Source organism: Anoplopoma fimbria, chromosome 22 (genome assembly GCF_027596085.1).
Source record: "Anoplopoma fimbria isolate UVic2021 breed Golden Eagle Sablefish chromosome 22, Afim_UVic_2022, whole genome shotgun sequence".
NCBI lineage: Eukaryota > Metazoa > Chordata > Actinopteri > Perciformes > Anoplopomatidae > Anoplopoma > Anoplopoma fimbria.
The window spans coordinates 6,891,656-6,906,053 of NC_072470.1; the positions used below are offsets into that span (position 1 = coordinate 6,891,656).

General features: G+C 41.9%; 1 protein-coding gene across 4 annotated transcripts; it reads right to left on the reverse strand.

The window, feature by feature from the left end:
• Nucleotides 1-224: 224 nt before the first annotated feature.
• On the reverse strand, nt 225-10,409 carry LOC129111613 (ras-related protein Rap-2a-like). 4 transcript variants are annotated; one of them, XM_054623630.1, is made up of 3 exons: nt 10,378-10,409; nt 9,864-10,175; nt 225-1,388 (listed from the first exon to the last, which is right to left on the reverse strand). In XM_054623630.1, the coding sequence occupies exons 1-3, from the start codon at nt 10,407-10,409 to the stop codon at nt 1,151-1,153; spliced, it is 582 nt and encodes a 193-aa protein (XP_054479605.1). In that variant the 3' UTR covers nt 225-1,150. The 4 variants fall into 4 exon arrangements, with proteins under 4 accessions (XP_054479605.1, XP_054479607.1, XP_054479608.1 ...); XM_054623632.1 differs by lacking the exon at nt 10,378-10,409 and having other exon boundaries at nt 9,864-9,991; nt 10,043-10,323; XM_054623633.1 differs by lacking the exon at nt 10,378-10,409 and having other exon boundaries at nt 9,864-9,991; nt 10,118-10,177.
• Nucleotides 10,410-14,398: the final 3,989 nt, after the last annotated feature.

Genomic DNA, 14,398 nt, shown 5'->3' on the forward strand with positions numbered 1-14,398 from the left:
GGAGGTTAAAGTAAAAGAAGAGAGGACTTCAAAGTTGTAATTCACTCTCAGGAGTAGCTGCTTTTACTAATTAAATAAAAATATAAGTTTCTTTACCATTACACTCACACAAAATCATTATTCATCAATAAACACGCATGACACACTTGTGCATAAAGATTTATTTTTTGTTGAAAATAAGTGTTTCTCACATTGAACCACTAACATATCTGATGTGACTTTAAGATAAAAGAACTATACACTGACACGGATGTTCACTTCATACAATGTAACAAGGCATTTGTATCATCTGTAAGGTGTAAAGACAAGTGTCCGGTTGATTGTTTCATCAGTTGATTGATTGATACTGTCTCTTTGGGTGAGGTTGATTGTACTCGATGTCAGTGTGACAGTACAACTTCATGCACACATCATCCACAGTATTTCAACATTTGGGATCTTCTGAATGAATTTCCCCAAAGGTGCAGTTTTCTTTCTTTTTTTTAAAACATTCGCTCATCAAGTCATTCATTCGTATTTAGGCGGGCCTGCTGTGAAATTAATTTCCAGTACGACTCCATCACAGTGGTGTTACTCGACATCTGTTTCAGATACTTGGTGACTGGTCTTGCACTGTCGAAAAAAAGTCCCAAAAGTGCCAACAGAAAAAACACAAGCAGAAGAGAAGAGGACCCATAAAAACTGCGGAGCACACTGCCATCCCTGCTTGGACCTATGGCTGGTTTCCCGAAAAGCGTTTAGCACTATGATCCTCTTTGTCGATGGCTTTTAAGATGGTTTTGGCACCGTGCTGCCTTTGGGAAACCCTGAACATTTGCTCCTGTTAATCAGGAGGACGGTGATGAATGTGGGAGGTCAAGTGTTGTTGTTTCATTCTTTCAAGGGAAAAATCCACCCTGTGTCCGAAGAGTGATGTATGTTGTAATTTAATCATTCCCTAAACCCTCTTTGTCTTCTTCTGCATCAGTTAGGGATTTCCTACATTTCCCAGAATGCACAGGCCTAAACTGCTTGATACAGAAAGCAGGTCTAAACAGTTTTAGAGTGGATTTTCCCTTTAAATCCCTTCCATCTTCAGTCTATCTAACATGAATTAATTAGCATTCTCATTGCCGACCGTCCTCCCATCCATCACCGCTCCATCAGGCTGCTACTGCACGCTGCAGGCGGGGCAGCAGGCCTCCCTCCGGTCCGGCAGAGGGCAGAAGTCCATCTGCCTCACGATCTCGGCGAAAAGCTCGTCCACCATGGTCTTGCTCTTGGCCGACGTCTCCATGAAGGGGCAGCCCCAGTCCTCGGCCAGCGCCTGGCCCTCGCTGGGGGACACTTCCCTCTCCTCCTCCAGGTCCACCTTATTACCCACCAGCACCACCGGCACCTGCTGATACCTGGAAATGAGAGAGAAAGTGACATCAGAGCTGTTTACATCTGGAAGTTGCTGCCTGCTCCCACGCTGGGTGCGTTTTGTTACAGATGGAGACTACAGGAACTTCCTGCCCCCTAAGGGAAAACGCGGGAGGGAAAGAAACAGACTAAACTGTGTCTGTATGTGTGTGTGTGTGTGTGTGTGTGTGTGTGTGTGTGTGTGTGTGTGTGTGTGTGTGTGTGTGTGTGTGTGTGTGTGTGTGTTCGTTGTTGGCCTACATACTGTATTTGTTAGATGCTGAAACAATAAGGGGTTTGAACAATGCACAATGGAGCAAAGGGAGAGGGATAAACACAGCCACATTCAGTTCCAGCTCCCCAGGAGGCCTCCATCACTCCCTGGGTGTCTGATATCAGTGGGCGGTCCCGTCAGAAAACCATCATCAGGAGAGAAAAAAAAAAAAGAAACTGCCTCTTTTGATCGCCGTGATGCTCTATTTATTCCTGGATACATTATATATGCGGCAGCGTGGCATGCAAGCTGTAGGCTTTAATGGCTTCCAATTCTTGTTTAAAATCATTAGGCCCTCCACTTTGCGTCATTTTCCATCATGCACTAAGCATGTCTTAACTGATCAAAAGCTTTCTTCCCCCAGCGTGTGGCTGATGATCCCAGTCCTCTTCCATCCATCAATACAAGGAAACCAGGCTGGGGGAGAGTAATGGTATAGGTTATTGAATAATTGAATAAAGCTAATGTGCTGCTCTCACATGGGGGGACATCGAACATTGGCTCTGTACTTTGGAAATAACTGTTTTCTACTTATTATCTAGCTCGAGCTCCTTCGCATCCCTTCATTTTAAACATTGTATCAATGTATTGGCACGGAGAGCAAAATGTCATGTACAGAATCTACAGAGATTTCACTCAAATTACAAAATAAATACAGATGGGTGACAAAAAAAAGGAAAAAACACAACACCTGTTGAGGTTTGATACCAACAAGGGTGCTTAAAATGACACATAAAACACATTTAATACAAAAAAGGAGACTTGCAGATACATTTGGTTGAATGTGACGAGGTTTTGACAAATGGAAAACAGGAAATGAGTAGTTCCAATTAATAATTATTTGGAGTAACTAGGATGTTGCTTTTGTTCAGGTAGTATATATTTCATTTCAGTGAGGGGCCCTTCATGTTTCCTCTGATTAAATAACTACCGCATGTCAATTACATAGGGTATATATTCTCACAACAGGTAATGGCGCAGACCACCAAATAGCCCTCGACCATCAGTCATTCATTCCTAAGTGCATCCCGAGCCCGGCTCATTGATCTGCTGGTGCTGTTGAGAAATGAGCTCTTATCTACAAATTGGTGGCCCGCTGCCACGCCGCTCAGCTGGGAGTAGAGCTGAGGCGTGGAAAAGAGCTGGCAAACGCACCCCTGAGCTAAACGTGGAGAGAGAGAGAGAGCTGGGTTGGAGGACACTTGAGCATCTTCCGGACCTGCTGAAGTGTCCTTGAGCAAGACAGCGAGGACCTTCTAGCTCGGCTCGACCCCATAGCCTACCGGAAGGAAATCGTGCAAATGGTAAATAATTCCAAATAATGGCAACGACTTTTTCCTAATTGGTCGACAAAAGTGCTTTAAGACCGTCAAGCTGGTTGGAAAACTCGCTGAGAAACTTTTCAAATGTCAAAGGCCTCCCTGCAGCTTGACATTTTCCCTCACAGCCGCCGCACTGTGCAACACACACACACTTACACACACACACACACACACACACACACACAGAGCGGCTGACCTCAGCAGGACAGGCATCTCGCATGGTCCCGGTGTGTGCGTGGAAAAGCTGGAGTCTAGAGGGTGTGAAGTGTGAACAAGGAGAGCCACCACCGCAGACAAATGCATTCTGACAGCCTTGCAGGAGAAACTCTATATATAACTACAAAGACACAGGGAGAGCCAGCTCCTCTAGGGGGGAGGGGGGGGGGGACACACAGAATGTTTGTTGCAGCATCAAACCAACGCCTCCCCCTCCTCCCCAGGTGAGGAGGAACTCAAAGTGCTCCACACAGCACGAACAAAAGTTGCCCTGTGGTGAATTATAGGCTGATATCATGTAATATTGAAGAATGTGTCACTCAGCGTTTTGGGGTTAAACAGAGGACTTTTGCTAGTTTGGGTGCTATAACTCTAAGCTACATGCTAACTATGATGTAATGACTCATATTTCAACTTTTCTTTGTTACATCTTTCAAACTGTCACCTTATGGATGAGCTACTTTGATAATAAATGCACTTTTTACTGATTATATTTATCTTGCAGAATATTTATGAGCTTGTAAAATGTGATGTGTTGTTATAGATGAAACTACTGAACTGTAGATCAAGTCACAAAAACTAGACCAGCTACATTATACTGTTTATGTCACGATGCATCAGTGAGCCCATAATATAACACTGACATTCTTCATCGTTTCTGGTTTTATTTTGAAACTCTAAAGCTGCACGATTATAAATCTTATATTGACAATCAAAACTATGACTGAGTGTAATTGAATAAGGGTCACTTGTAGTGACGACTCTAAATGCTAACACATTTACCATGGCTAGTTAAAAGAGAATTATATGTCAATGTTGTGTTTTCAGCTTGTTCTGCAGCCCCCAAGTGGCCAAAAATTGCAGTTTAAAGTACATTATGATCATAATATAATAAAAAACTTTAATGCAGGATACTTCTTGAGAAGTATTGTTAGTTTTCTTAAAGAAATTATATAAATACTTAAATTGACTCCTCAAAAAATCATGCTATCTGTACACCATCCCTTTTATTTATAACGGACGTATCACTGTTATACCCATAATCACAATAAAGAATGTGTATTTTTGAGATACGCTTGCCATCGTCTATGTTCTGCCAAAAAGTGCTTTAACTCTCCGTACTGCATGAATATAAAGCAGGAGGAAATTACAAACATTGCTAACTTGTTCCTGGTCCAGCACAAAAGTTGGCAGCCGTGCACTATGGGAATTATCAACACAGTTGGAATGTGTTTGCACTGCTTGGATTAAACTACCAGCTGTATGAAAATGCAGCTTTTTTGTAACGGAGTCACGTTGGATTTTCTGGAAACGGGCAACAGCAGGTGGCTGACAGCTAATGAAATTACACGGAGATATGGATTATGAAATATGTATTGATTTCTGAAATACAGCGATGAAAACACGCTTTTTAGAACGATACTGAGCCGTGTGCTCGTGGGCTGCAGGGCGTTCACACAGGGAAGTGCTGAGCTCCACTTCACTGAAGCCATCATCCGCACATCCATTTGTGGAAAAGACTCTGCTGCATCCTCATTAATGGATGTGGACTCTTGAATAACTTTTTGCTGATATACATTTGGCCTTTACAGTAAACAAAAAGCAAGTACCGCAATTTGCCTCTGCAGGGTGTTATTCCAACTGTGAACACATAAAACCTCCCACACACAGAATCAGTGGAAAAAGATGGACTTTTTCCACTTTGCCTGAGGCTACAACAGCCTTATTAAGGCTACCTGCTGTGCTAAATAGCTACACTGACTTCACTCACCCGCTTTCACAAGAACCCCACAGCACGGGGCAAACACACATATACAAATTACAAAAACAAAACCCAGTCATCTCCAACATGAAGACCTCGAACCCTGCAGCCGCCTCTTTGCTCTCTGCATCTGCCGTTAATTAGCAGTTGGAGCAGCTTCACCGTGTGACGCCCATGTATCTGTTCGCATTGGACGGGGACGGAGGAATCACAGAAACGTATAGCGCCTACACTGTGTTAACTCCCTAAAGGGTGTCACTGCTGGAGAACAAATCCTCTACAGCTAGTGTTGGCTGCATGGAGAGGAAAGCGAGGAAACACAACAACACAACCGCAAACATTCCTGAGATAAACAGACAGAGAGAGGGCCTGCACAGCAGATGGAGAAGGTCTTTAGAGTCCTTTTTTTTTTTTTTTTTTTTTTTTTTTTTTATGGTGAAGCTTCATTTCCATCTTTAATGGTGCAGCCCAGCTCCTTTAGATATTTTTCTTTACAGCAGATGTAAAGGCATTATAGGCAGTATGGGAGTTGAGTTGCTAATTATTTTTATTACTCCCACTGTTCTGTGCAGTTAAACCAAGACAACAATTCAAAGTATGAAATAAAGAGGTATAACAAAGTGTTAGGAAACTTAAATGTTATTAATGTTCCAGATACTCATAGCCACCCACAACTCTCGGATTGGCTAGATTGTTTCTGCAACGGAGCCAACGCTTTCACAACACCAGACCTACTGGAATTGACTTGAACCGGACCTGAGAACCGCAATTCAGAGGTCTGGAACCAGCAGACAATGACTATAATGTAGAAGTGCGAGCCGATAAAGTTCTGCAGAAAATACAGACTGTTCAGTTTTTTTATAAACTTCTTTTTAAAGAAAAATACACAGCTTTTCTCACTCTGTAAACATTCCTTTAGGATCTGGAATCACAATCAATTTCCAGTTCTGTTGGCTGAAAGTGATCATTATCTCAATGTGGAAAACCCCAGCTCCAGATCAAGGCAATGGGATTTTTCCCTAAGGGGTCAAAATGATTGGCAAGCTAGGACATAAGAAAACTAGTTTCTGCTGCACAAATGTTGCCTATTTCTGCTTTTAATTGTGATATTTACCTCTTCAGGATTCTATCAGGGGCCTAGGAAAGGAACATCTATCGATACATTCACTTGTGACAACCTGTCGAAAGTTGACTTGTCGCTTTAAAGACTGTCCTGGTGTATATTAGATAAGATTGGAACTATGCACATATATGTAAATAGACATTTGAGAGCTGCCAGAAAGCTACAAGTCACTTCTGAGTGTGATAAATGGTAGAGAATGGTGAAAAACACTTTACACAGACCGGCATGCCAACAATGAGCACTTCACCGGTGGCTCTCCTTAACTCACATTTGAAACCAAGCTGGCTGCTATTAACAACTCCCTCCATCTTGATGGCAAACACTAAAAGCCTGAGGTCAGGAAGTTGCTTTGTACCTACACCAAAGTGCCCCCTGGGACGTGTAGTTTTTGGTCCCACTCAGCGGCGCATGATGCTCACCTCCTGCTATTAGACACAGCATCAGTGCAGCGTGAAAAAAAACACCAAAAAAAACGCAGCTCGAGTGCTTTGAATGTGCCCCCCCTACCCCACCCTCCTCCTCCTCCTCCTCCTGGGCCGACACTGCAATAAAGCTTCACATGCAAGCGAGGAGATGATTAGATTGTAAAGAGGGCGGCACCCAGATGTTGTTTTCACAGATAGCAACGGACATGGGGTTCATCTGGTTAGTCCGTGAGGTGCTAGAGTCTACAGAGGGTAAAGTGTGTCAGAGGCGCAGCGTTCAGGCTCAAAGAGGCATCAATTATACACATATGTAACGAAAAAAAGCACATCATTTAGTCATGGCAGAGTGTCAGATTACCTTAAACAGTCTTTGTGCTGGAAGAAAAACCTATCCACTTGTGTTGCTGCAGAGCAGAGCTAACATGATGAACTTTTTTTTTTGGTAGCAATCAGTTTAACATGACAAATGGGCCTTCACAGTTTAGATGGGCGACATGTTGGGGTAATGCTAAACATGTTTAAGGAATAGTTTGATATTTTGGTAAATACATATCTTCACTTTCTTGCAGAGACTTTGATGAGGAGAATGATACCACTCATGTCTATGCAGTAAATACTGCATGTAGCTGGAACTAGCAGCTGGTTAGCTTAGCTTAGCATTAAAAAGGAAACAGGAAAGAACTTTGTGAAAACACTTCAGTTTTTCATAACATTTTAAAACACTTTTGGACAGAACCAGGATAGCTGTTTACCCCTGTTTATCGACTTAATGCTAAGCTAAGCTAACTGGCCCCCTGGCTCCGATTGAATATTTACAATACAGACATGAGAGTGATATCAATCTTTCTGTCTAACTCTTGGCAAGAAAGCGATTCGGTGTATTTCCCAAAAATGTCGAGCTATTAGTCTAAGTGTATTTTTCCTGTTTTTCACTGCGCCTTCTCAGACACACAAGTCAGCACAATGACGGTGATATGTGGGCTGCGGGGGGGGTACGACACCTGCACCACACACAGCAGAAACACACAGGATCCCACTTCTTTCCCATGATCCCCCACCCCCCACCCCCACCCCCGCATAAGCATGCTGGTTTATATGTCTCCCTAATGGAGGCCTGATGTCTTCTTGGCTTCCAACCCAACACAATCCCATTAGGTTCTGGTGAGTGGGCACATACTATATCTCCGTGTGGTGCTTGTTGTTGCTGCTGGCTCAGCAAGAAGTTTGGGAGGAGGGAGGCTGATCTCATGGAGAACGGCTAATGAAGACCAGGAGATGACTGTGTCGCTTGTTTTTATTAAAGATGGACACCCTGTGGATGTCCGCATATGTTTAATTGATCAACTGAGCCTGTCCTTGTTATCATTAAATAAGCTGAGAGTGATATTGTCTCCGCACTGGGCAATCATTTGGATATCTAAGACTCTTTGTGATTGTAATTGTCTGCAAAATGTGATATATTATGTACAAACAATACATTTTTTCCCCCCTATTGCACGCTCAGAAATGAGACACAAAAATGCAACACAATCACACAGTAACAATCCCTACTTCAAAACCCAGAGCAGTGTGAAATAAAAGCATGAAATATTTATAGATATACACTTGAGGACAGCGTAGGCAGCCGCATCGGGTGGCGGCTGGCTAGAGGCGGCACGGCACGGCACGGCACGGCACAGTCGTATCCGTTATTACATTTTTTCCCCTCATTTCAAAGGAGTTCCCTCACGCACTCGTTCCCCGCTGCGCCTCCGTCAGCCGTGATGCTCTCCTGCTTCCTGTCGGCCGGTGACGTCTGTGCCACCGGAGCATTCGGTTCACTCCGGGGGGGGGACTGGAGGTGAGAAGCACTGCACCAAACTAGGCAGGTTAAATTATGGATTACACAATATGCAGTTAGATAAATAAATGTTTCTTCTATTTTAGTGATGGAAAAGAGGGATGATAACACAACAGAGCATGTGATTACTAGACAAAGACATTTTTTGGAGTTGGACACATTAGAATGGTTCTGTCTACTCTGTCAAGTGGACAAATTACAAGTTTTATGGCAGGGGGGTTATTTGCTGGACCGGGTGCAGTGACTTCCTGGTTGCCTGGCAACCTCATGATGATGACAAGACCCCTAAGATGTAGTACATACATATAGACGGCGACTCCTTCCATTAGGTTACATTGGATGTAATAATGTTTTAATTAGACAGCTTTAGAGGTTTTACTTTTGGACAGAGCCCGGCTAGCTGATTCCCCCTGTTTCCAGTCCTTATGCTAAGCTAAGCTAACCGTCTCCTGGCTGCACCTTTATATTAAGCAGACAGAAATGGGAGTGGTCTCATATTCCTATTCCTTTAAATGTATTATTGTTCATCACACAAATATGAAATATCTCTCCGACCTTATATCTCAACACAATGGCCTCTTTATTTCTTCAATTTTGACCTATTTTCTGTTATATTTGAAGTATATTTTCCTTTACTTTGATAGCAGACAGTTAAAAAAAAAAACCTGAAATCATTGATATTGCACCACCACAACAATTACACCTCCTCTATTCCAGCTTGTAGACTCTAAAGCTGTTGTTTGGTCGGTGTCATTTAACAAATCAAAGAAAGATGTAGCAGTGACAACACACAGATTTGTCACCACTAGAAGGATGGATCACAGTATCCCCCCTTTCTCTCTCTCTTTCTCTTTCTCTGTCTTTCTCTCTCCCTCTCTCTACCGGCCGTGAGATGAGCTCAGTGGATTTGTTGAGTAACGGGCTGAACCGATCAAAGCCATCCAGAGTCAGTCATGTGTGAGAGACGGAGGATATGAAAACCCAGAGAGAGAGAGAGTTCAGCGGGTTGATGTATGACAGGTGAGCCGCAGCTGGGGCCTCTCTTATGAGGAACACATGAGCTGGTTGCAGCTTTCTCACGCGCCGCTGGAGGAGGAGGAGGAGGAGGAGGAGGAGGAGGAGGGTGGTGGGGTGGGGGGGGGGGAGATCCAGACAGGGAGGAAGAGGAGGGAGCTGAGAAGATGCAAGTTTGATGACCCCTCCCTCCCTCCAAACAAACAAAAAAAAACCCCAAGAATCCTACATTTTGTCGTGGGATGCGAGGGGACTTTTAGGGGCCCTTGGGGGTCCTCCAGCAAGATACTTTCATTTTATTACACTATAAATCAACTAGAGCATGTCAAGGGATCAGCATTGTTATCATAACCCTCCATCCTATTAACATAAACAACTTTTGGTGTCCATATTGCTTCAGGATGTGCCTACTTTAAAGGGCCCCAAAATACTCAATAACCTCCTTCCCCATTGCACCATAATACACAATGGTGCTTTCATATATCTCAGTGGGCATTGTCTCACCTTTTCACCCTGATGATCTGGTCTCTCATGGGCTTGATGTCCTGAAAACTTTGCTGGTTGACCAGACTGTAGACCAGGATGAAGCCCTGGCCGTTCCTGATGTAGAGATCCCTCATGGAGGCGAACTGCTCGGTCCCGGCCGTGTCCAGGATCTCCAGCACCGACGGAGAGGAGTCCACCTCGATCTCCTTGCGGTAGAAGTCCTCGATGGTCGGGTCGTACTTCTCAATAAACGTCCCGGTGACGAACTGGACAGTCAGGGCGGACTTCCCCACCCCTCCGCTGCCGAGCACCACCACCTTATACTCCCGCATAGCGACCCAAATCCGGCATGCAGAGAACAAAGTCCCCCAAGCTGCAAAAAGAAGCGCACCCCGTCGGTGCACCAGCGGTCTAGAATGACTCTATACAGCCATGGCTCGGTGGCAGATACAATGAACCAGATGCTCCTGCAGAAACAAGCCGGGATGCTGGAGCATTTATCCCCGAGATGAACAGCCACAGCCTCTACTGGGATATTCCCACGCTATCTTGCAGGGACACCATTCCGGGGGCATCCATAATGCAATAAGGTGGTAAAAATAAGATTGTTGCTATTATTAGAAGCAACCAGACTGCACATCTTTATGTGTGCAGGCATAAAATTAAAAAAAAAAAAACACCCCAAAAAAAACCACACAGGAGGCTAACACTGCATTGCTCTGCACAGCAGGGTACAGTCAGGCTCCAGTTAAAGGCAAAGAGCCTGTTTATCCTGATGGAGGCTACAGTGCTGCTGCTGCTGCTGCTGCTGCTGGGAGTCCACGCCTCTGGAGTCGGTGCATCCACTGGATGTTACTATTTCCTGGAAGATATGGGGGGTGATTAGTGCCACATGGAGACAGAGGAAGGATAGGGAGCTTTAGCATAATGGAAATTAAAGAAAGATTCAAGAGTTACGAGCAAAGGATGCCCCACGTTTTCCCATTTTTATTCTAATCGCATTCAAGAATGACAAATGTATAGCTTGTGTTTTCTGATCAGGAAAGATTCTTACATTTTTTTTTTTTTTTGGAAAAATATGTTTTTGTTAAAGGCGGGTCAGGTTCTGTCTATATATAATATTTCAGTTACTGTGGATTATCTACTGTTCTTTACTGTTTTTTATTGCTCATCTGCTTATTTATAATACTTATTTTGATCTTGTTTTTATTTTTATTTTATTTACTATGTCTCTTGTTTGCACTATCCTCTTTGCTGCTGTAATCCTGTAAATTTCCCCAGCTGCGGGACTAATAAAGGATTATCTTATCTTATCTTATCTTATCTTATCTTAGGTTCAGAGACAACAAATGAATCATGGTGGTAGGGAACTGAAAGCCTGTGACTAGTACCAGACCGGGTGGCTCTATAAGGAAAGGCTATCGCTCGAGGGCTTAGTCACAACGATTATAAACACATGTTATTTTGGGGCATTTTTCTAAATGGACTGATGGGGACACGGTTGTCATGGAATCCAGCTGGGAAACCAGGGCCGAGCACCAATCAGACGACGGGATGAGTCTCAGAGGAATTTTCTGAATGTGCATACCAGCAGTGTGTTTTTAAGTTTGTGTCCACTGAACTGGACATTGTCTGTCCCATGCAGATTGGCATTAAATATAATATCTCACATGTCATATTATGGAGGTTAGACATAGCTGCGATTTGTTTCTCATGATTCATTTATTTTTTTAAATCACAATTTGTCAAAACTAAACAGATTAACAGCTTTACGGTTTTATCTCTACCATAGAAAGTAACATTTTCCTGCTACAGTTGTGTATGAAAGTTAGCTGGCATACTAAATACAATATGGCCAATAATGCAGTGGTATTAATAATCCCTCATATCATTCCTACTTTACTATACTCAAATGTTCCACTGCAGTAACAGGAAATGGCCTGGGAAACAACAAATAAGAGTTTGCTGGTCCCAGTCCAAGTCCTTGTCATTATGTTTATCTGTGGAAACTTAATAGTGGAGCTGAGACCTTCTTTAATGAAAGCAGCATTAACATCTTATAATAAGTCTTAGTAGCTGGGTTTATTTACTTTTATGGCAAAGTGGACTTCAGGGACCAACAGGGGTCTCTGTGAGGGCCCAAGTTCAGTTTCACACAAACTTTAACGTGATACAAAGAAGAGATCCAGACAACACATTTCTTTGATTTTCTTTATTTCTTTCTTTCAATAGATTTTACACTATCTTGCTGGAACCAAAGAAACATTTGACTATAGAAACATAAAATAGCACAAAATATATGCAAAAAAAAAAAAAAAAAAAAAAAAAGAGAATACATTTTAAAAAATGATTACATTGAAACTATAAATCCGATGAGGGTCTTCTAGTCAATTTATCTGTATGTCTTTTTTGACTTGGTTGGCGGGGGTACACACTGCAACAATGACGGCACTTACAGGCAGTCACATCTCCTAACCTGCAGTCTCCAGTGTGGCGCCCTCTGCTGGCTAAAGCTGTGAGTTACACGCTCCAAACACTTCCATTGTAAGGCAATGGGACAAAAAGATCTCACTCCAGATTTGGGAGAGCAGAAGAGGAGATCGATGATGCTTTTACTCTGTCGCAGTCTCCCCCCACCCCATCCCCATCTCCCCATCTCCCCCTTTTGGCCTTTTTGATAAAACCCTAAAAAAAATGATCTCCGATATAAAGATACACATTTGAAATGAAATTGAGAAAGGGATTTGAGAAAAAAGGAGACCCGGTCAAGTCTCTTTAATAAAACTTCTTAAGAGCTCTTAACAACATAAAACCTTAAGCACGATGGACTCAAGATAAGGCAAAGTGTTTGGATAAGCTGAGTCTGCTCAGTTGACCAACTGCTCAGAAAGTGCTTACATTTTTCTATTTCTGTTTTTTTTTCTCTCCACCAGTCAATCCTTGCCAACACATTTTTAAAAACAAAACAAAAAAACATTACACCTCAAGAGGATTCCTTACACAAAAGGGTTTGTGTGTCACCAAATCAGGACATTTTGTGAACAGACTTGTTTTTAGTTTTTTTTTCTCCACTAGAAACATTCAGCACGTTATCGTTCAGTAAGAAAAGAAAAATGTTGGTTTTTTTTCCTCATGCAACATGTTGAGTTGATGTTATTCACCGGCGGTATCTGCTTTTGATTGATAAAAACAGATGGACTGAACTAGCAGGGTGCAGAAACCTCTAAACCTTTAAAGGGAATGAAAAACAGATCACATCTTTAAACAATATGAAAAGTGCAATCCTTAACTCTAGTGATACATACGCCTCAAATAAAATGTCTCAGTGTGGAACCCATAAAGGTCCTTTGTCGGGGGAAGAGTTGTACTTCTGAACTTATTAATTTATAGATTATTTAGTTCTTATATATATATATATATATATATATATAATCTATGTAATGACTTCAAATCTATTTAAGTGTTACGGTAACAGCACTATACAGGCTGTTGATTTGCTAATGAAAATATTAGGTCATTGTCATAATCTCAGTGAAGAATAAGAAATGTTCATATCTTCTTTACAATCTACCTTGTGTACAGTGTTCTAGCAAAAAAAGAAATGAAAAAAATCAACTTAACAATGTCATTTACAAAAATACCGAACTTTAGTAATTGCAACATTTGTTTGCCACAGCAACAACTTAATATTGTTATGAAATACTATTATACTAGAGTGAAAATTACATATTTTTTGAGATTTTCTGCACTTTTTTTTTGGTAAAATGTCATCTATACAATAAACATTTTTTTTTTCTCCCAACAACACAAGCAACTCTATAACTATGCTCATTACTGCAACTCTGCGATCCTTTTTTTTTTTTTAAATCGATGAGAAGGCAAGAAAGATCCAGTAGCTTTCCATTGGTGGGTTGACTTTTTAAACCCCACCCCCTCCGACGTATACACGACTTCTCATTCGCTGACCTGACGGGTTAGACCTTGAAATGACCAACCGTGCAGAACGTAGCACAGTTCAATAAATTACATTCAATTCAAAATAGAATAGTTAACAACATCGTTTCTGACTAAAATTTTTGACCAAGAGTAACATAAGATAAATTACGACGAAATAAAAACTTTCACCACCTTCCACAAACATTACATACAAATCAGAATGAATGTGGAGACAATCAGAGTGAACCAAACCGAAAACGTGAAAGGGTATGACTGTGGATTGTCAATGTTAATCAAGCACCATGAAATTACATCAGGATTTTTTTTTGAAATATGGGAAATAAGTTTAGTTAAATCGTGCTTTTTAAAAAAAAAAATGATGAGAGGGTTGTAATCAAATAATGATCTTGGCTTGAAGGAAAAAAATGATTGTTTTGGGTGGAGGTGGAGATGGTGGAGGGTTTAAAGGGGGGGGGTTTCAAAAATACCTTGATAGTAGACACAACACAAAATTTAAATAACTTTGAATACATTTCTAGAACCATGAATATAAACTCTCAAAGTAAGAGACACTTTTACATACATTACACAGTTTACAATACATTTTTTTTGTCTCA